This window comes from Sciurus vulgaris (genome assembly GCF_902686455.1).
Source record: "Sciurus vulgaris genome assembly, chromosome: X".
In the NCBI taxonomy this organism is placed as follows: Eukaryota; Metazoa; Chordata; class Mammalia; order Rodentia; family Sciuridae; genus Sciurus; species Sciurus vulgaris.
This window is the reverse complement of record NC_136471.1, coordinates 16,011,530-16,032,387: the sequence shown is the minus strand read 5'-3', so window position 1 is coordinate 16,032,387 and position 20,858 is coordinate 16,011,530. Positions and strand designations below refer to the sequence as shown.

Genomic DNA, 20,858 nt, shown 5'->3' with positions numbered 1-20,858 from the left:
AGGAAGGAAAGAAAGGGGGAAATGAAGAGAAAGGGGGGAAGAAAGAAGAGCAATCTTCCCTTTTTATAAACCTGACCCCAGGGAATTCATTTGCATGATTTAAGCATATTTATTCTTCTCTGAAACACCCCCAGCCCCGCAAAGAAACCCTCTGCTGAGCGACAATGAAACCCTTCTTGGAGAGCCTGTTTTCGGTAGATGCAATAATTCAACTCAGCAGTGAACTCACCTTCCAACCTGGGGAGAGAGCTCTGGATGTGGAGGGAGATTGGGGCGAGTTTGATGGGAAGGGGCGACTACAGTAAGATGTGGTACCGCCAGGGTTTTCCCCCAGCAAACTGGCAAAGAAGAAGGTGAAGTGTTGGTCAGGCCAGGCAGATTGGGGGGCAGGAAGTGAAAGACTGCAGTTATAAAGCGCTGCTTGAGGCGGTCTCTCCTGGCGCCTCTGAACTTGATCAGATGTTCTGTTTCCTACAGAGAGATGGCGGCCAGGCTGTGAGGCTGCCTCAAGGCGCAGACTTTGGGGCTCTGCCCCGCTAGAGATGTGACAATCACAGCCATCTTTCCCTCGATCTTTTTTCCCACTCTCACTCTCCTGCATCCTTTACAAATGCCTTGGCGGACAAAATATTGAGTGGAATTATAACCCTGTCTGAACCTGGTCATTTTGTCCAAGAAACATCTTGCACCAGATGAAGGGCGGCGGCGGGGGGCGACTCCAACACACGCCCGGGGAAAGTAAATCCTTAAGGGGTAAGCAGTTTCCTAGGTCACTACGTGCTTCCCCCGGTAGGAGTAGAAGAGAGCAAAGCTCAGGCTTCAGAGGGAAGAAAATTCCATCTCACAGCCCCCATTCCCCCTCCCTGCTTTTGCGTTTGAAAATGTTGAGAATTCAAAGCTGATTAGCCCAGTGATACGGAAACCACGCTGATATCGTGTGCGTCTAGTGTGTTTACTATGTGTTCAGTGTGTTGTGTGTTTTGCGCCCAATGTGTTCTGTGCATGTCTAGTATTTTTGTGCGTGTTTGGTATTATGTATATTTACTCTATTGTGTCTAGTTGTGTGCCTGTTCTTATTGTGTTGTGTGTAGTGTTGCTATTGATTGTGCTTACTATTATGTTGTGTACGTGTTTAGTGTGTTGTGCGCATTTCTTGTGCTGTGCTTGTGTTTACTGCGCGGCGTTCGTGTTTCCTGCTGTGCGCTTAAGTTTATTGTGTTGTACGTTTGCTGTGTTGTGTCTGGTGTGTGGTGGGGGGAGTGGGTAGCGGCGAGTAAAACCGCTGCACACAAACTAAAGGGTCAAAGCTTAGTTCAGACGGAAGTATAGGAGACCGGGTCTAATTGCAATCGTTTCTTCGCGTTTGGGCCTCGTACCGCTGCCGCCAGCTGGGGACACAGGCAGCGAGCTGGCCCAGCCTGGGTCTGGGGTCTTGGGACATAAGGCTCGTAGTGGTGTGTGGGGTGGAAGCAGCAGCTGGGCCAGGAGCACCGAACTGCTGCGCTCACGCTGGGATCTGCGCCCTGCGGCTACCGAGGAAGAATGTTCTCAAGGTGGTGAGGTTGCGGGGGGCCCAAGCAGAACTGGACATCGAGCGCCGCGCCGACGGAGGAGGCGCGGCGGTGAGAAGGCTCCTCACAGGGCAAAGAGTTTCTTTAGCCAAAGCGGGTAAAGGGCGCGCGAGGGGTGCTTGGGGCCCGCCTGGGGCCCGCTTGGGGCCGAGGCGAAGTCACAGAGAGGCCCAGCTCCGCCCCGCCACTTGCCGGCTGAAGTCTGGTCCCAGCTCCCCACAGCCGCGCAATCCCCGCGGAGTCCACTCGCGGACGCCAGGCAGCCGCCGCCTCACCTGCCAGGCGCCCGGCAGCTGCCCAATCAGCTGCGGTCGCTCTACCCCGGCTGCCATGTTCTCCGCTCCCCGTTGTCAATCAGTGTGGCGGTGGCCAATGGGCGGCCCGGCCGGGGGTCAGGTGACCGTAGGCCAGCTGGCTCCCCATTGGCGCGCGCCGCCCGGCCTCCCGCTCGGTTTATGTGAGAGGAGTGAGTGATTGACTTTATCAGTCCAAGGACATTACTCTGGAGGCGAAGAGGCCGGGACTCGAGAGGGGAGCGGCGAAGATCGAGCCTGCCTGCTGCCCGCTGCCCGCCCGCCGGCCGCGATCGGGCTCCGCTATTTGGCGTGGCCCAGCCGAGAGGCCGGTACCCAGCCTCCTGGCCCCACGGTTCCGCGCTCTCGGGTAGAGGAGGGGTGCCCGGGACAGGATTGGCAAACCCCGCCCTCCACTTATTATTTAGCTTATTTTTCTTTGTGCGCTCCTGTTAGTTTGTTAAACCAGATCTACTCCCAGAGTCTTTTCTCCTCCCTTCTCCTCCCTCCTCCTTTTCCCTCAAATCCACCCCCCCCCCTTTTTTTTTTCTTCCCCTCCTCCCTCCTATCCCTCTGCAGGAGACTCTCGCAGAGACGGAAAGTTGCGGCTCCTGGTAGCGCCTTGGTGGGGTCCCAGTTGTATCCAGCCGCCGCCATCCCTACGATACTACGGCACTTCGAAAATCTCCCTCGCCTGCACCCTTGCTCACTTAAACCGGATCGCCCGTGTTCAGAACGCCCCACCTATGACGATGCTCCTGGACGGAGGCCCGCAGTTCCCCGGGCTGGGAGTGGGCAGCTTTGGCGCGCCGCGCCACCACGAGATGCCCAACCGCGAGCCGGCGGGCATGGGGCTGAATCCCTTCGGGGACTCAACCCACGCTGCCGCCGCCGCTGCTGCCGCCGCTGCCTTCAAGCTCAGCCCGGCCGCGGCACACGATCTGTCTTCCAGCCAGAGCTCGGCTTTCACGCCGCAGGGTTCGGGTTACGCCAACGCCCTGAGCCACCATCACCACCACCATCACCATCATCATGCCAGCCAGGTACCCAGCTACGGCGGCGCTGCCTCCGCCGCCTTCAACTCCACGCGCGACTTTCTTTTCCGCCAGCGCGGCTCCGGGCTCAGCGAGGCAGCCTCGGGAAGCGGGCAGCACGGGCTCTTTGCTGGCTCCGCTAGCAGCCTGCACGCTCCGGCTGGTATTCCTGAGCCCCCTGGCTACTTGCTCTTTCCCGGGCTGCATGAGCAGAGTGCTGGGCACCCGTCGCCCACAGGGCACGTGGACAACAACCAGGTCCACCTGGGGCTGCGCGGAGAGCTGTTTGGTCGTGCTGACCCGTATCGCCCGGTGGCCAGCCCGCGCACGGACCCCTACGCCGCCAGCGCTCAGTTTCCTAACTATAGCCCCATGAACATGAACATGGGAGTGAACGTGGCGGCCCACCACGGGCCGGGCGCCTTCTTCCGTTATATGCGGCAGCCCATCAAGCAGGAGCTGTCGTGCAAGTGGATCGACGAGGCTCAACTAAGCCGGCCCAAGAAGAGCTGCGACCGGACCTTCAGCACCATGCATGAACTGGTGACGCATGTCACCATGGAGCATGTGGGGGGCCCGGAGCAGAACAACCACGTCTGTTATTGGGAGGAGTGCCCCCGCGAGGGCAAGTCCTTCAAGGCGAAGTACAAACTGGTCAACCATATCCGAGTACACACGGGCGAGAAGCCCTTCCCGTGCCCCTTCCCGGGATGCGGGAAGATTTTTGCCCGCTCTGAGAACCTCAAGATCCACAAGAGGACCCACACAGGTAAGGGGGAAGACAGGTGGGTGAGGGTTCACCAGGGGCACCCCGCTACCGAGCGGACTTGGAACGCAGGGTACGGGGGTGGACGCCAAGAAGGAGGGGCGGCGCCCCGCCGAGGCCGTTCCGAAATGAAGCGCTGTCAGTGCCCCTCTACCCCGGCCCACCCCGACCAGAGGCACTTTTGCCCAGTTCTAACTGATCGGGCAGACTGCTCTGCAGTCTCAGGAACTAACTGGGACCTTCTCGCGCCCGGGAACAAACTGGCGCCGCCTCTTTTTGTGTCCCTTTCTGGGTTACTATGAAGAGACTCCGAATGTGTTGAGAGCGTATTGCTTACAAGCGATTTAGCCTCTCGGCACACATTCGAGGAAGGCAACCATAGAAATGCTAATGAAAACTAACTTTCGGATACTTCCGCTCTTTTTTTCACTTGATTGGCACATCTCCTAATTAAATGACTGATACTTTTGTCAAACAATTTTTATTTGGAGTTCCAGGTTCAGTTCTGTCCTCCGGGAAGAAAGCTAAAGTAGAAAAGGCACCACAGTTCCGTGGCTTGTTCAGAGCATCTTGTAAAACTGTCTATACCCCCCTGGATTTATGTCTTTTTTCTCTTTTCGGACATTAAGTACCACTACCCAGGCTTTTTAATACTGGACTTGGCAAAACCGCTACATTTGAAAGAGGCAAATTAAAAGGTACAAAGAAGCGGCTGAATGGGATTGTCCCATCCCTGATCCATTGTCCCGCCGGGCTCGGTTACATCGCCGTGGTGGTGGCTGAACATGGCCCGGTGGAGTGGAACCACAAGTTGGGGGAAACTTCTGAGGAGCCAGGAGCTTTCTTGTCCTGCGAGAACAAAGAGATGATCAGGTTCTGGGCCGGCCCTGCCCCACTCCCGCCCCGGACCATCTCTCCCCAGCCCAGCGGGCTCAACCCACACTCTCCATTTTTCTCCAGGGAAAAGAGATGGCCCAGCCTCTCCAGGAAGACTGCTGGGCTCAGTGTCTCACTGCACCGCTCTGGGAAGCCCCCGGCCCTGACTATTTTCTGTCTCTTGCATTTTTACATTTTGCAGGTGAGAAACCTTTCAAATGTGAATTTGAAGGCTGTGACAGACGCTTTGCCAACAGCAGCGACCGCAAGAAGCACATGCATGTGCACACCTCGGATAAGCCCTATATCTGCAAAGTGTGCGACAAGTCTTACACGCACCCGAGCTCCCTGCGCAAACACATGAAGGTAATTACCTCTTTATTAGCGGTCGGCGGTTTGTAAACACCCGGCCCGACACTGGGCCGCGGAACGGAAGCGTCCGCGCTGCCAACCCTCTGTCCTCCACGTTAAATCCGATTTGCTGCAGCGGTGACACCTTGAACCCATTTTGGGGATGGGGGGGCAGGAGAGAGCAGAGTTGGGAGGGGGAGAGAGTGGAGGAACTATCAGTTGTTTACTGGGAAGCTCTTAGCCGAGCTCGCCAGGGCTTGAGGCTGCAGTGGCCGCCTCTTACCGGCTCAGCCTGCGCTGGGAATGGAGAGTGGCCGCGCCGAACCCGGGGGAGGGTCGTTCATTTGCTTTTCGGCTTTGGGTAAAACAATACGGCCGAGGAGCGCGTTCTGATTCCCACACATTTGTCTAAGACTTGGCAGGCAGCGCCCAGGCCCCTGTGCCACTCTCCTCTATACCTGCTTCCCCAAGCCGGAAGCGGCTGGTGAAACCTGGGCTGGGAGTGACTATTTTATGGGGCCCCTCGGAGTAACTGCTTACCCACTCCATCCACGGAGTCAGCATATTTGAAGTGGCATGACTAAAATGGAGTGCTTTATTCCTTTTCCATAATGCCTGTCTTAGTATGGAATCTCGTTTTTTGGCGAACATGTCCGGGTTTTGTAGACATGGGTAATATGGAAAATAAAAGCAAAACAACAACAACAGGAAAAAAAAAAAAAAAAAAAAACGTTTCTTCTAAGTGGGTCACTGGGCGGTCTTGCTCTTACAGTGCTCAAATTCTGCTCTTGTTTTTGCTTGCACATTGCCAGTTGGAATTATATTCATTATAATATATACATGTTAATTTTAGGTTCATGAATCTCAAGGGTCAGATTCCTCCCCTGCTGCCAGTTCAGGCTATGAATCTTCCACTCCACCCGCTATAGCTTCTGCAAACAGTAAAGATACCACTAAAACCCCTTCTGCAGTTCAAACTAGCACCAGCCACAACCCTGGACTTCCTCCCAATTTTAACGAATGGTACGTCTGAGGACAACCAAAATGCATTTTAAAAAGAAAACTGAGACCAATCAGATGGAAATGGAGTTTTAAAGCAAGAGGCCATATATAGGGCTACATCTTGTTAATTGCAATTGTCCAGGAAGGTTTTGGGCAATATCCCAAAGTAGCCATGCCCTTTTCTCAGGATTAGAAAATACATTTTGGCATTTGAAGGATTTTTTACAAAATCTTTTCACTGCTTTTTTCTCCCCTTCCTCTTGCTCTCTGCATACCCCATTCTGAGACTCCTTCAGTTCATTTTAACATTTGTCCTGTTTCTTGAGGAAGTTATAGAAGGCTTGGTGGTGGTGATGTTAAAACTGATGGAAATTCTTCTTCGCCTTAGTGGTGATTGTTTAAACTCTCACAGTCTTAAACCATGCCAAAGTCCTGTTATGTCTTGAACTTTTTCTTCAAAGCATTACACTTGTGAATGTATCTTTGTCTAATGGGGTCGAAACTGTTCAGTATTTTTTCAGGCTGAGGATATGATGTTACTCTACACAGATTGTGACGTTTAGTATACAGTTGCCTTTTGTAATAACTTTTTTTTTGTAAATACATATCCGTTGATGCCATATTTATCGTTTGTAATTTAATTATTGCTGCAAGTGCCGGGAACTGAACAATATTTATGGATAAATGTTTTCTAACAAATTCTGTACAGCTTTTGATTATAACTGCTTTAGCATTAAAATTTTATTGTTTTGAAAGAAGAACACAATTTACAATTTTTGAACCACTGACTCTTTTCTCTTGTTTTGTAACAGCCTCCTTCTACAAAGAGGAGACATGGGCAAATTGAATCTTGTTTGTTGGTATTTATAACTCACTCAGATCCCTTTTTTAATTGTTAAATTATTTTTCTATTGCAGTATAGATTCCTTACAGTGTCAGTTTCCATCTGGGAGGATCCTCTTTTCTTTATCTCTAGCTCAGATGGTTGTTTAACTGCGAGTTTAAATGTGTTTGTCCTGGATTTTCGGCATGCAAATCAAATATTACTGATCAATTCAGTTAGTGGCCATGACATCTCAATCTTGTACTTCAAAGACTGAGAAGCTGGATTTAATCATCCCTGCCCTACATATATAAACATAAGGTAACCTAATTAGCTTTATGTCCCTTAGTTCTTTATTACCTTACATAAAAATGAAAATTGTGGCAGGATGCATGTCTGTTCTATCTAGAGATCACCCATGTACCTATATACGTTTGTATCTATGAATTTATCTAATCCGCCTATCAAATCTATCTAGCTCTATATATTTTCAAAAGATAGTGTATGTCTGGAACAGTGGTGATGAGCAAGACCAGTTGAGCAGTGCTTACTTATGGTTAAAGTGCTTCTTAAAAGAACCATAGTTCATTTAAATATTGGAAGGCAAAGGCTGATTTGTTTGCTGTATATAGTTCAATTCATAATTATCACAATTTTTCATAACATTTATATAGCGGTGTAATAACTGCAGCAGTTCCAAAATGATACTATGGAAAGAAAACATTTGCAAAATATGTTATTTTTAAAGTTCATTATTTGTAGGCAAAGATGTTAAGAGCATTGTTTCCATTAAAATCAATAACAATGAAAAACGGTTGTTTGCTTTGTGATAAAATGTTAACAATCCATTTAATCTTCAGTGAAGCAACCTCTTTGGACAAACAGTTCTTTTTACAATGGTTCTGTGGAAAAGAAACTGATTACTATTTTGGGGGGTTGGAGTGGGTAGAGTGTTCAGACCTTTTTTATTAGGGTGCTGTTTGTTATTGAGAGTCCAATCTCTGCATGAATAACAGAAGGTGGAGATAAGGAATTGTAAAGTATTTAGAAATGTAATGAATAGGCTTAAGTACCTCTTTCTCTTTAAGGGGCAATGCTCTGAGTTTTTTGGTGGCAGTCAATTTGGTATTATATATAATCATTTTCAATTCTAGAATTTTGTTGATTGTTCTTTTTGAAGAAATAAAGTATTGGCACATCTTATTTATGTTATAACATTTTTGTATTTGGTGCCCAATATTTTTTTCATGTTCAAATAAATCAACCAAAAATTGAAATGCTTAGAGAATTTCTGATGATTAAAAGAAACTCTGATTCCCTGGATACAGTTGAAGCAATCTGTTTTGTTATCTGCTGATCTTTGTCAACAGACAATTAATTATTGACAGTTTCTAATTGCAAATTGCTTTGGAGGCAATTTTTTGTTAGTGGAGAATGGGGTCTTTTGCACTTTACTCCACCAATGTCCAAGGCTGTGAATGCCAGAAACAGAGAGATTGGGATGCCTACACTTGTGATGAGCAGGTAACCGGGTCAATCTACCACTCCCCACCCAGACATTCCATTCTTGACCTTGACATTGAAGGTGCTGAACCAGATTCCTGTTTCAGGAGTTTTCCTTCACTTCCAACTGGAGACCATTTTAAATGCTCAGCAAGTTTTCAGAAAGTGTATATTCATAAGACTAGCTCTGAATGTGTGCCATTGTGAAATAATAAGTGTGCTTTTCTCCTAACACGCAATGAACTTTCACAGTTTACCATTTTCTCCATGAGTCTCCCCCCGCCCCATCCCCAACCTAACTTAACCTTAAAAGAAGATGGGCTGGGGCAAGATTCACTCAAAAACTTGCCTTCCCCAATTAGATATATTAAGTATCTCCTTAGGAGACAGTTTCCTGTGTTCTTAGTTGCTTGAAATCACCATAAAAATTCACAGGAAAACATTGTGAATGTTCTAAAAGAGGAAGATGCCAATTAAATAGCAATGATGATAAGCAATATTAAGAGAGTACAGAAGCTTTGCTCCTCTACATGATTACCTCTAATTTGGGTACAGCGAATTTCTCAAAATGATGTCCTATGCCCTCATTTTTCAAAGGACACATTAATGTTGTAGGAAACTTTATACAGATGTTCTTCCTCCCATAATCTTTCTGGGAATGCACATTTACATTCTTGAATTTTCAGGAAATAACCTTAATAAGCACAAAAATCCCTCTCCCCGCATAATGAATGCTACAGCTAGTAGTTGGGGCTAGGCTCTTAGTAATCTACTCCTTATTTCCCTTCCTGCACCTGGTAGGACCTTTGTTAAAATCCATTATCTTTTTCAAAATGGGTGATTCCCACTGTTGGTGGGGAAAGGGGAGGAGGCTGTTCGCAGAGCTGTTTCCACGCAAGACAAGGCTGGCCTTCATCCAGTTGGGAAGGTTAAAGAGCAGGATCCAGGCTAAGGAGAGCAGTCGGTCTTAGCTACGACGAAGGTTGGAGACCTGCTCACAAAGGCTCCCTGGAAAGTTGTGTTCTGGACTTTCTCGCCCCTCCCCCCTCTCCCCGCCTGATTTCTCTTTGCTTCTTTGCCTCTGGCTCCCTCTTCCCGTTTTCCCTCTAAGAAAATCTCCCGAAAACAAACGAGAGGAAGTCTGAGGGGGACTCTTAACACATTTTCTGAAAGAATCGCCATCAGTGTGCCCACACACTGAAGGACGTGTACCCTGGTTCTCCTGACACCCAGGCTGGTTTGCTCTCACAAGCCTCTTCCCTTCGAAGCCCAGGTCTCCAGTCGGACTTTGGCCCGGGACGCGGCCAGACGTTTCGGAAGTCGGGACAGTGGTCCGACAGTCCTCGGGCCCCTTGTCGGGACGTTCAGGACCCCTGTCCACACACCAAGTTCTTGCAAGTCCTGGTTGAGGCTCGGGCAGGGAGGAGGGGACCTCATTTCCTAGGGTCAATTCTCTCGAGGTCTCTGCCCGCTGACCCTTTGACCTCCACCTACAGGGCCCTTGGCGGCCGTAAGCCGGCGGTCGCCTGGGCTCCAAGGACGCTTCGCGCCCCATCGCCTCCCGGCCTCATTAGGCCGGCACGGCTGTAAAGCAGGAATCAGCCGCAGCCTAATCCGGACCTGGGGTCAATACGAGCCCAAACAATGGTGAGCTCCGAAGGCCACAGCGTAGCGCTGGCCGGCCGCAAACTTTGTGTTCAATTCATTTTTCTAAGGCGGTGGGGGTGGGGGCCGGGCGGGGAGGGTGGTACTCGTCGGCACCAAGGCCGCTCGCGGCTCCGGGGGTTCATCAGCGAGCGTTCTCGCCGGCGCTCCGGTGTCTCCGCAGCGCCTGGGAAGGAGGGGGCCGCGAGGCCCCGAGCCCGGTTGGCAGCCCGAGCCGCAGCCCGAGGGCCGGCCCAAAGGGGGCCGCCCCCGCGCCGGGAACAGACTTTGAAGTGGGTTTTTAGCGCGCACGTGTGAGAGCCGGGCCAGGGCCTGAGCGGGGACCCGCTGGGAGGAAAGAGGAGGCTCCGGCCCAGGCCCCAACCCCTCCCCCGCTCCCCGTGGCTCCGGCCTTTTCAAGCCGCGGCCGGGGGTCGTAGGACTCCCCCCGCCCCCCCACGCCCGCGTCCACCGTGCGCAGGCGCACACCCCGCAGCCGTCGAGTCGGATTTTGCTGCGAGGGGGTGAGGGGAAGAGTTGAAAGCGGCTTTGCAGCGCCACGGCGGCCTCGGCTGAGCCGGGAGGGAGGGAGGGAGGGAGGGGAGCCGAGGGATGTGGGAAGGGGGGTTGGTTTGGGGGCGGCTCTCGAGTCGTGAACATGGCGGCCGGATGCGAACCCCCGCGGAGCGCAGCAAAACGCAAACCTACGGGCTGCCGAACTGTTGTGTCGTTTAAATTCCCTTGTTATTCCGCGGCTCTGGGCGCTCGCGGGAGAATGTAGGTCGTGGCGGTCGAACGCAGAATGCTTAGGAGGGGTGGGAAAAAAAACGGAAGCGAAGAAGTTCTTCCTGGGCATTCTCGTGGGAAGTTGGCGTGCCCTTTTGGGGGTTGGGGTTCCCGCGGGACCTGGACGTAAAGCCCACCGCAGGCCACTTCACCCTCCTGGCCCAACTAGAAACATTTCCCCTTGGCGCTCACGAGTAGGGGATGCTATTTCGAGTTACCCTGTCCCTGGGCGGGATTCCACAGCACCTTGGAGCCCCTAAAAATGCGCAAGCCCCTAAAAACCCTTCTCGGGATAATGGCGGAGCCGGCGAGGAGGGGAGCGCCTAGGCATCCCTTCCAAATAAATTACCCCGACTTGTCAACAGACATGTGCCATTGGAGTTGGAACCCTACATGTTGCCCAGGCCCGGTTTTCTGCATATCTCATTAAAACGCTGCCCTCTGAAAATCGGCACTGACACAGCTCTTGTGTGCACCACAACAGCAAGTGGTATTGGGGTAAGGGGGGGCACGATCCCGAAAACTTTTCATTCAGCTTTTGCTCAACTGCCTCAATGCTTTGTGAAAGAAACCCCAGTAGCTCTGGGATCTCGAGCTCGTGTTTTCTCCGCAGAGAAAAAATGCCGCACTTTCACCTCCAGTTGTCTTTCGTGAGGGGGGAAAAAAATGTGAAATTTTTTTCGAAGTGTGGTGATTGACCCCCAGCTCCTCTAGGCAAATAAGTGGCATGAACTCTTCCTGGTTGCGGCATCGTGGAGACCAACAGCCGAACGAAAAGGCAACTCTCTTGGAGTTGCCCAGTGCCCGGCATTCGGGCTCCTCCTGAAGGTGTGGGGCAGTTCTCGAGGGCCACCTTGGGAAGGGCCCCAGGTGGGTGGGCAGGTCATTAGCCCGGCTGGCCCTGATCTGGGGGAAATCTGCAAAACAGTGCCTTTATCTGCAGAGAACAATTGATGGGGTTGTCTTTCCTCCTTTTCAGTGCACAAAGAAGACGGCTTTGGAGCAAGAATTTGGACTATGCATTTAAGTTGTCGTGCTTTGCATTGGAACCCCCGAGCAATTAAAATAAGCATGCCCTGTAGTATTTTCTGCCCTTTTCTTATGTATGATTTCAGCAAGTCAAAGGGACTGGAGCCTCTTCGGCCGTTTGGAAACTTGTTTTGAAATTGCCACCAAACTGATTTTTTTTCTTTTCTTTTTTTTTTCTTTCCTGTGGGCGAAGTTTCCTTCCCGGGCTCGGCCACTACTCCCACCCCCTCAGTGGAATAGTGTATTGACATCTTTGAAAGATCAAAGGAAATAAATGGTGCTTGCTGTATACTTTATTTTTCCATGCTGTAGTTTGAACCCTGAGGTTTGAGCATTTTCCTGGTTTGTTCTTGATACCAGAAGTGTGGAAAACAAAAAGTTCATTAAACTGATAAAGCTTAACCAGTTGGGAGTTTGTCCCTTTAAGAATTACAGAGCCCGGATTGTCTAGTAAGTTGACTTTAAAATCAAGCTAAGATGCATTGGTGAACTGTTTCCCCTGGATACCTGCGGTGTTCCTGAGTCATTTGATAGGGTAAAACTGGTTGATTTTCTTAGGGGTTATGTGAATGGAATTTCTGCAAAACTAGGCAAGTGATAAATTGGTAGAGCTCTTATATTTGTTTGAATGATGACTCCAAAGGGCACTTCTTACTGAGGTTTGGTTTCTATCATAACTATTGAAATGTACAGCTTGAAAAACACTCAGTTTGCAGGAAGCATTTAAAGAGGGGAGTGTTCAGATCACTGAGACTAATGGTAATTTTTAACATAGGAGCATAAATTCTTTGAAAATTAGAGAAACAACTGTTTTAAAACATCTATTCAAACTAAAGAAGATAACATCATTCTTTAAAAAGCATCTAACAGACCAAGCAATTTTGTATATTTTTAATCTGATAACAGTTCAACCTGTTTACTAATCTGATGGAGAGAATTGTAAGCTTTACAGCAACTATAAAAATAGCTTTCACCAGATGGCAAGTTTATAATGTCTGATCTCTAATAGGGTGTATACACTGTCTAATGTGTTTGATGAAAATACAACCCATGGAAGGACCATTTGAACTTAAGGTGTTAAAAATCCAAGATTCCATCTTGTTCTATCACAAACTAGCATTTAAAACTGCATATCCGTGTAACATGACATTTTTCTGTGAAAAAGTGTGGCCTGTTTTGACCTATCTGCAGTTCACTTTTTGTTTTTTTGCCAGTGTTGTCCTGCTTGGTATCCGGGACAGTCTCTAATTCCTGACGAAGAACTTGATACTGACGTTGGTATGCAGCAGCCAGCCCTCCATAACACTACCTATCCTAAATGCAGGGTTAATGCCGAACCTACTGTGCAAGAAATGATTTACTGATGAGGTTTCAAAGAAAACCACATCAATTTGGATGTCTGTTACCTTGAAGTGATCATTTTAAGAGTAGTAGCTTCTTCCCTAGGTATAAAAAGACTATTTTCTTCTTTGGGTGTATTTTATTCTGTGTTGAGCAATCATTTGTGAAATGAAAAAGCAAAAAAAAAGCCCCCCCCCCTCCAATTTAGGATTTATAAATGGGAAGATGGAGGTGAAGACTGGCCTAATTCATAACCCAGTATGCATTATCTCATGCATTGTTGCAAATCTTTTTCAAGTATCTGCATTCCACATGTAGAACTGCAGTGTTTAAAACTAGAAACATGAATACTTGGTTTGTTAATTTCACATGTTGATGTTCAAAAAAGCAATACCCAGGATCCCTGCAATTGTTGTTTGACTTCAATAAAACCATTCAAATTATTTTTGTGATTATTGTTTTATTACAGTGACAACTGTAACCCCTAAATAATCTTGATTAACCTGTTGAATTGGGACAATTTATACTGTGTTCTCATTTTTCATGGTATCAAAATGCTGGCTTCTCACTGAGCAATCAATAGGGGTAAACCCACTGACCAAATCCCAACCAACTGTTTTTGTTCTCTCCGTTCCCCTGCCCAGGGGCTCAAGGCCAGGTGCTGGGGAGGTCAGGCAAGAATTCAGAGGCAAGGATCGATTGAGTGATTAGAAGGAAGGAATAGAGGCAGGAGTTTGGAGGGAAGAAAAGGGTATTTGAACACCACTGTTTTGGTGAGAAAGAAAAGGAAAGACCAAGCTGAAGATAATCTCAAAAGTGGCATCGGGGCTGGGGTTGTTGCTCAGTTGGTAGAGTGTTTGCCTAGCACGTGTGAGGTGCTGGATTTGATCCTCAGCACCACATAAAAACAAATAAAAGTATTGTGTCCGTCTACAACTAAAAAATATATTTAAAAAAAAGTGGCATCCAGAAGTGCCTTGACAGCATTCCATGTATGTTATTCAGAAGCCCAGAAGTGGTATTTGGGACAGACAACTTGGCAACCATTGATTAGAACACTTACAGAATCATGGAATATAGGTGTTATTAAAATACAAATTGTCATTAATTGTAGTGCTAGAGAAGATGAAGACACTTCAGAGAAATTCTTCAAACTCCAGATACTTGATTTCTGAAATTGAACATCTGTAATCGAATGTAATCTGTGAATGGCCGTCATTCTATTTATTTGGCATGATTATGCCTAGATGAAGTATTGCAAAATTGCAGCCTGATAGAATATATTGCTGTTGGATCTTTAGATCTAGTTTTATTAACATTTCTGGTATGTAGACTGATGAGACAGTAATTTTTAAGTAGTGGGGAAAGTGCTCATCTCCCTCTGATTCCTGTTGTTCATTTACATCAAGAATAGAAGAGCCAGTGAAGGAAGTCTGATTCTTTGGTTCTCAGCACCCTAACACTTGCCCCTTTTTTTAAATCACCCATAACAATGTTGGTAGATCTTTTTGTTTTGTTTTGTTTTGTTTTGTTTTTAAGGACAAGAACTGAGTTCTTTCAGACAGGCAGTGGGGAATTATAATGGTTTTGTCGAAAAACTCTTTGGAAAGGTAAGATACACTGTTGTGCATGAGCCAGCTCCACTGCAATAATAGTACCTCCTGGGTTGCTGTAAGGACTAAACAAGAAAAGGTCTATAAAGAGTCTGTCACAGAGTACAGAGTAGTTCCCGAACAAATGTTAATTCCCTTCTTTTCCCCTTGCAGGTAATTCTAGTTTTGTTCCTTTTGGGTAGTTTCCTATTTGTAATATTAGAGAATATCTTATTAAAACCATACAGTGGAATGTGGGGAAGAAAAAAAGAAGTGGTTTGTGCTGAGGCCCAAAATCAATACAGATTTCAGAAAATAGATGGAGATTTGGGGCATCTAAGAAATACTGCATTTCATAAGCATAATCATTAGATCAGGCATGTGGGTTTATGAACATAGCTATGAATATTTAAACACATAAAATTAAAATATTTTTAAATGCCTATTGTTCATTATCTTCCAGTGAATATACTTATTCTGAGACAAAAATAAGTTGTGTACTTAAAACCTGCAAACATGATAATTTAATGGTCTACTTTTAATTGGATAAAAATTTTACATTAGTCAACAACTTGATTCTTATATCAAAATTCAGTGACAATTTTACAATGTGAAAGTTGATACTCACGTGTAACAAAAAGATTAAATCTTATGTCTTAAATTATTCAGTTTCCCCCCATTGAATTTATGTTAGTATTATGCGGATGTGACTATAGAGTAATGAGACTGATTTTCTTCTGCGGCTTAGAAGCTAGCCCTGAAATCATTCCCAAAAGAGGTGTCCCAAATTGTTTTGACCGATGTCAGCATCCTTATAGTAAGTTTAAGGACTCCTTAGGTGACATTTTCACTTAACACAGAAAAGGAAAAAAGAAAAAACAAATAGCCACCAGTCTTAATACTTAACAACCATACTTTTAGTTTCATTGTGTTTTAAAGAGTTCCCTGATTATTTTATGTTAAAAAAAAATTGAGACTTGGGACTGGGGATGTAGCTCAGTGGTAGAGTATGTGCTCAGCATGGGAGAGGCTGTGGGTTCAATCCCCAGCATTGCCAAAAGAAAAAAAAAAGTTACACTTTACTGCAAAAAAAGTAGAAATATTGAGCATTATGAATTTTTTGTAGGTCTATTTATTCAGTAAACAAAACAAAGTTGGGCTTGGTGGCGCACGCCAGTAATCCCAGTAACTCAGGAGGCTGAGGCAGGAGAATCACAAGTTCCAGTCAAGCCTCAGCGATTTGACAAGGACCTAAGCGACTTAGTGAGATCCTAGCTTCAAAGCGCTGGAGATGTGGCTCCTGGCTTCAATCCCCAGTAGCAAAAAAAGAAAAGAAGAGAAAACATGCAACACACACCTCTTCCCAGACCATCTGACTGGGAAGTTTCTTTCCTTCCCATGGGTTTTGGGGACTTTGAGATCCACAGAAAGGCTCTATTGCTGGATGATAATAAAGGCTTTTGTCCAGACACCAGAGGGATTTTTCATTATGACTTTTGTCCCTAGTTTGTTGCCTGCCCATTTCTTCCTTCCCAGCCTCATATGTATTCTGCCCATTAGATATGGGGTCAGCCATGTTAAACTTCCTTGAGTCGTTGTTGGTTGTAACCGAGTATGAGCAAGGTTATAAAAAATATCCAGTTTCAAAATGAATGTCTCTGTCTCATGCAGTGCCACTCGTGGCTGGCTGCCTGGTCCTGTAGAAGAGATCTCACCAAATCCCAGAGGTCAAGTCGATCAGCACAGCATTTTCCCTTAGAACAGGAGACAAGAGAATACCCTCAGAGCCTGAGAAGTGCATCTGCTCCTGTTGTCCTTTTTAATTTTTTTTTTAATCAGGTCCTCAGAAACTTCATTGGTGAAATGATGAAAATGTTATAGCCAACAATTTCCTCTGTAAACCCCAAGTCAACAATAAAAGACTATTTGTGGTACAATACAGGCTATGAAAATTGTTCATAAATGATTCCCTAATGTTACCTAGTCAGAACATAACACGGAAAAACCACACTCATATCTTGTAGCTAATCACCAACAGAGTATGTAATTTGTTGGCCAGCTGATATTACTTCTTTGGAGACCTTACTATCCTTTGCAAAAAATACTTAGCCACACTGAGATGTGACACATTGGCTGCAGCGATGACTAAAAATAGAAGGTGTTTAGTTAACTTCTGACCAATGACATATTAAATGAAGACACTCAGTTGAGCATCAGTGATTTCAATTGACTCATCAATCGCCAGCATCTAGCTGCCATCATGTTTCACTTTGCTAACAAGCTGATATCCCACATCTGATACCAACAACTCAGGTCCTTCAAACAAATGACATGTTTGATAAAGAAATCTTTTCAAAATCATTATGCACTTCAGCATTTGTCTTTTCTTCTAGCATAGCATCTGCGCATCTGTTCCATCAGACGTCTATTCCTTGATCATTTCTGAGCCTTCCATGATTTTTGAGCTTGATTCGCTGTTATCTCAGGGATGGAAAATGAAGCTTCTTCCATTGAATGTTACGTTACTGAACACTGAAGCACAATCTTTCTGTCCAAGGCACTAGATTTAATCTTGTGAACGAGACTGCAAGGAGGCATCCTCGTAAGACTTTCTGATAAGACCATGTTGTGAAAGAAATTGAGTGGGGAAGGAGAATGAAGTCCTAATTTAGGAAAAACATTAAGGACATTTTTTTTTGTCATCTTTGTTATGGGTTCTTGAAACTTCACACCGATTTCAGTGTTGCAAAGCTTCAGAGCTGCAAGGCATCTCTCTGAACCGGTGAAATGAAAAATTACATGGTTCAACTGGTAAAAATGGATGCAATTCATTCACTAGAGAGCTCTGCTTAACTGCATAATTTGCTTATATGCATAGAACTGAGGAAGTCTTAATCTCTGATTTGCATGTGTCTGGGTTGCATGCATCTGGCTCCATTAGATGCCCTGTAATTGCATATTGACTAATTGCATAATACAGCTATTTTAACACTGAATTTAAACCCTAATGCTGCTATTAACAGTGTAATCAGTTTGGATAAGTGAATACTAGGAATATACTCCTTGAAAATCAGAATGCAAGACAATAACCACTTCTGTATTTTAAAAGTAAAAAGTTTAGAAGCACATTTGAGAGCTGAAGGAATGGCTCAGTGGTAGAGCACTTGCATGGTATGTGTGAGGCCCTGGGTTTGATTCCCAGCACTGCAAAACACACACACCCAAAATACATTTGTGTTACAAAAAAGAAAAAAAAAAAAAAAAAAAAAAAAGCCAGTATGATTTTCTTTCTTCTTCTCCTTTTTTTTTAAAAAGTGTGTGTGTGTGTATGTTTGTGGTGTTGGGAATTGAACCGAGGGAGGCTCTACCACTGAGCCATTCCCCCAGCCCTTTTCATTTGGACCCAGGGCCTCCCTAAATTACTGAGGCTCACCTGGAACTTTCGATCCTTCTGCTTCAGCTTACCTGAGTCAATGGGGTTGCAGGAGTGTGTCACCAAGTCCAGCCAGGATAGTTTTCTCTTAGACAAATATTAAGTCAGAAAATAAATTATAATGGATAAATGCCAAATCTTGATGGACGATAAATATTTCATGAAGTCTTCATTTGCTTCTATGTATTATAAATTGAGCATCGCTATACAGTATAAATATGTTAATTAAAATTAAATCAGTCTGAAAAGGTAATTATGCATTTGTTTTCAATTCGCACTCATTTTTTTAAGTGTATGGCCTTAGGCATTTTTTTGTTGTTGTTGGGATGAGGGAGAGTCCCTTCTATAGCCTGCAGTAATTGAAACTCAGGGCATATGTGGTGGTCAATAAAGGATCTGTGGCTATGTATACACATATATACATTAGCCTAGATTAAAAGTACACATTCAAGTAGTCTGGTGTTCAAAATGTGTCTCTGGTAGTCAGGAAAGAGAATTTCGTAGGTAAAGTGGACAATAAAGTCCATCTCTTCAGAGCATGAAAAATGTAACGACTGCTCTGGGAAAGTGTATACTGAGTGACTCAAATATTTATGGTAGATTTTTGTTTGTTTTTGTTTTTGGTACCAGGGATTAAACTCAGGGGCCATACCCCAGTTCTTTTTTATGTTTTATTTAGAGACAGCATCACAGTTACTTAACGCCTTGCTAAGTTGCTGAGACTGGCTTTTGAACTCAGTATCCTCCTGCCTCAGCCTCCCAAACTGCTGGGATTACAGGTGTGCACCACCCAGCTGATTATGGTAGATTTTTTTAAAGTGTTGTTTGGAATGAAAGACATAGGGATCCTCATTGATCCTCACGTTGGGTTTTGGCCTCAAGCTTGTGTTGTGTGTAGGCCCATTTTTCTTTACTTCTGTCACGGGCTTCCCCTTCCTCTTAAGTGGTTAAATTCATGGCACAGTGCAAGGACCGTTCCAGGAACTTCTTTAGTTTAAGTTTTCTTTTTCATTGAAATTTTCTTAGTTGCAGATGGACACAATACTTCCATTTCTATGTGATGCTGAGGATTGAACCCAGTACCTCACACGTACTAGGAAAGTGCTGTACCACTGAGCCACAGCCGCAGCCCCTAGTAAGTTTTGAAGAATATTCACAGGGAACACTCTCACTACATTCCTCCTTAAATTCGTTAGACATTACACAAACTCTGAGGGTAGTTCTATCTAATGGAAGCTTAGTCATCAGTCATGTCAATAATCATTCAATATTAGTCATGAAGTTATTATGTACATTTAAACTGGATAATTTATTGAATCAACTGGATGTTTTGCCACTGTATAGAGACAACAGCTTGCTTTCTTTTTTTGTTTTATTTCTTTGTTTTTTGAGATACGTGTCTAGCTAAGTTGCTGAGGCTGGCCTTGAACTTGAAATCCTCCTGCCTCAGCCTCCTGAGAGCAGGGATTGCAGGTGTGGGCCACCACATCCAGCTTCACACTTTTTTTTTTTTTTTTTAACACACAGTTATTTAGATAACTTCTTAACTTTTGACTTCATTTTTGTCCATATAAACATTGCTATAGGCCAGGAGACTGAGGCAGGAAAATTTTAAGTTCAAGGCCTACCTTGGAAACTCAGTGAAACTGTATCTCAAAATAAAAAAATAAAAAGGATTGGAGATGTAGCTCAGTGGTAGGGGACCTCTGGGTTCAATCCCTAATACCAAAAATAAATGGATGAATAAGGGGGAAAAAAGTGTGAATTTTGGGGCCTGTAATACCAGGTACTCTCCAGGCTGAAGACGGAGGGTAGAAAGTCCCAGACCAGCCAGGCAACTTAGTGAGATTCCAGCTCAGAATAAAATTGTGTTTATTTTGTTTATTTATTATTAATTTTTTGCTACTGGGGATTGAACCCCGGGGCACTACCACTGAGCCACATCCCCAGTTCCCCTCCCCTTTTTTAAATTTTGAGACAGGGTCTCCCTAATTTGTTGAGTTTGGCCTTGAACTTGTGATTCTCCAGCCTCAGCCTTCCCAGTTGCTGGGATTACAAAGGTGCACCGCCACACCTGTCTCAAAATTTTTAAAAAGTGCTGGAACTGGGGATATAGCTCAGTTGGTACAGAGCTTGCCTCGAAAGAATAGGCCCTGGGTTTGGTCCCCTGCACTGCAAAAAAAAAAAAAAGTGCTGGAACTGGAGCTCAGTGGTAGAGTGCTTGCCTGGCATGTTTTAGGCCCTGGGTCCAATACTCAGTACTGAAAAAAAGTGAATTTTACACCTACTATATGCTTGGGTTGGTGCAACGTCCACCAACAAATGAGTATTGAATGAATGAATGAATGTCTTAAGTTTGTTTTCATGGAATATACTGTGTACCTTAATTGATGTTTTATTTTTGATTATTTATATATTTCCACAGAATTATGATAGTAACAGTTTAGCCTGACATGTGGGCTATGGGTCACCTATACCACAATTCCTTGAACTGAGTATAAATAAATGAAAACAAACTTCACTGACAGGGCCTGGGGATCTTGCTTTTAGACAATGGTTCCAGGTGAATCTGCTATGATAGTTTAGAACTAGTGTTTTTTAAAAAAAATGACAAAATCAGAATTCCTGAATCTTTACTACCCATTTAGCTACTTGTTCACTGGTAATGTTTAAGACTCAGTATATCCAAATGGTCTGTTCAATTGGCAAACTACAAAATGACTTTTGTCTGAAGCAATTTTTTTTCCAGTAAGAGCAGTTGTCTCAAATCTTTTTACCTAATTTTGCCAATGTTACCTGCCAACCACTCAGAGA

General features: G+C 45.4%; 1 protein-coding gene across 2 annotated transcripts; it reads left to right on the top strand.

Moving 5' to 3' along the window:
- The first annotated feature begins 2,077 nt into the window (after positions 1–2,077).
- ZIC3 (Zic family member 3) lies at positions 2,078–13,285 on the top strand. Of its 2 annotated transcripts, XM_079123306.1 has the most exons (4): positions 2,078–2,234; positions 2,444–3,667; positions 4,743–4,906; positions 5,745–7,979. In XM_079123306.1, the coding sequence occupies exons 2-4, from the start codon at positions 2,611–2,613 to the stop codon at positions 5,922–5,924; spliced, it is 1,401 nt and encodes a 466-aa protein (XP_078979432.1). In that variant the 5' UTR covers positions 2,078–2,234; positions 2,444–2,610; the 3' UTR covers positions 5,925–7,979. The 2 variants fall into 2 exon arrangements, with proteins under 2 accessions (XP_078979432.1, XP_078979431.1); XM_079123305.1 differs by lacking the exons at positions 2,078–2,234; positions 5,745–7,979 and adding an exon at positions 12,893–13,285 and having other exon boundaries at positions 2,464–3,667.
- The last annotated feature ends 7,573 nt before the right edge of the window (positions 13,286–20,858 follow it).

Bases quoted from the DNA above. Each gene is read 5' to 3' on its own strand.
- ZIC3 (XM_079123306.1), top strand. From the start codon at position 2,611: ATGACGATGCTCCTGGACGGAGGCCCGCAGTTCCCCGGGCTGGGAGTG. The intron at 3,668-4,742 runs GTAAGGGGGAAG...TACATTTTGCAG, and splicing joins CCACAAGAGGACCCACACAG to GTGAGAAACCTTTCAAATGT. The intron at 4,907-5,744 runs GTAATTACCTCT...TGTTAATTTTAG, and splicing joins CCCTGCGCAAACACATGAAG to GTTCATGAATCTCAAGGGTC.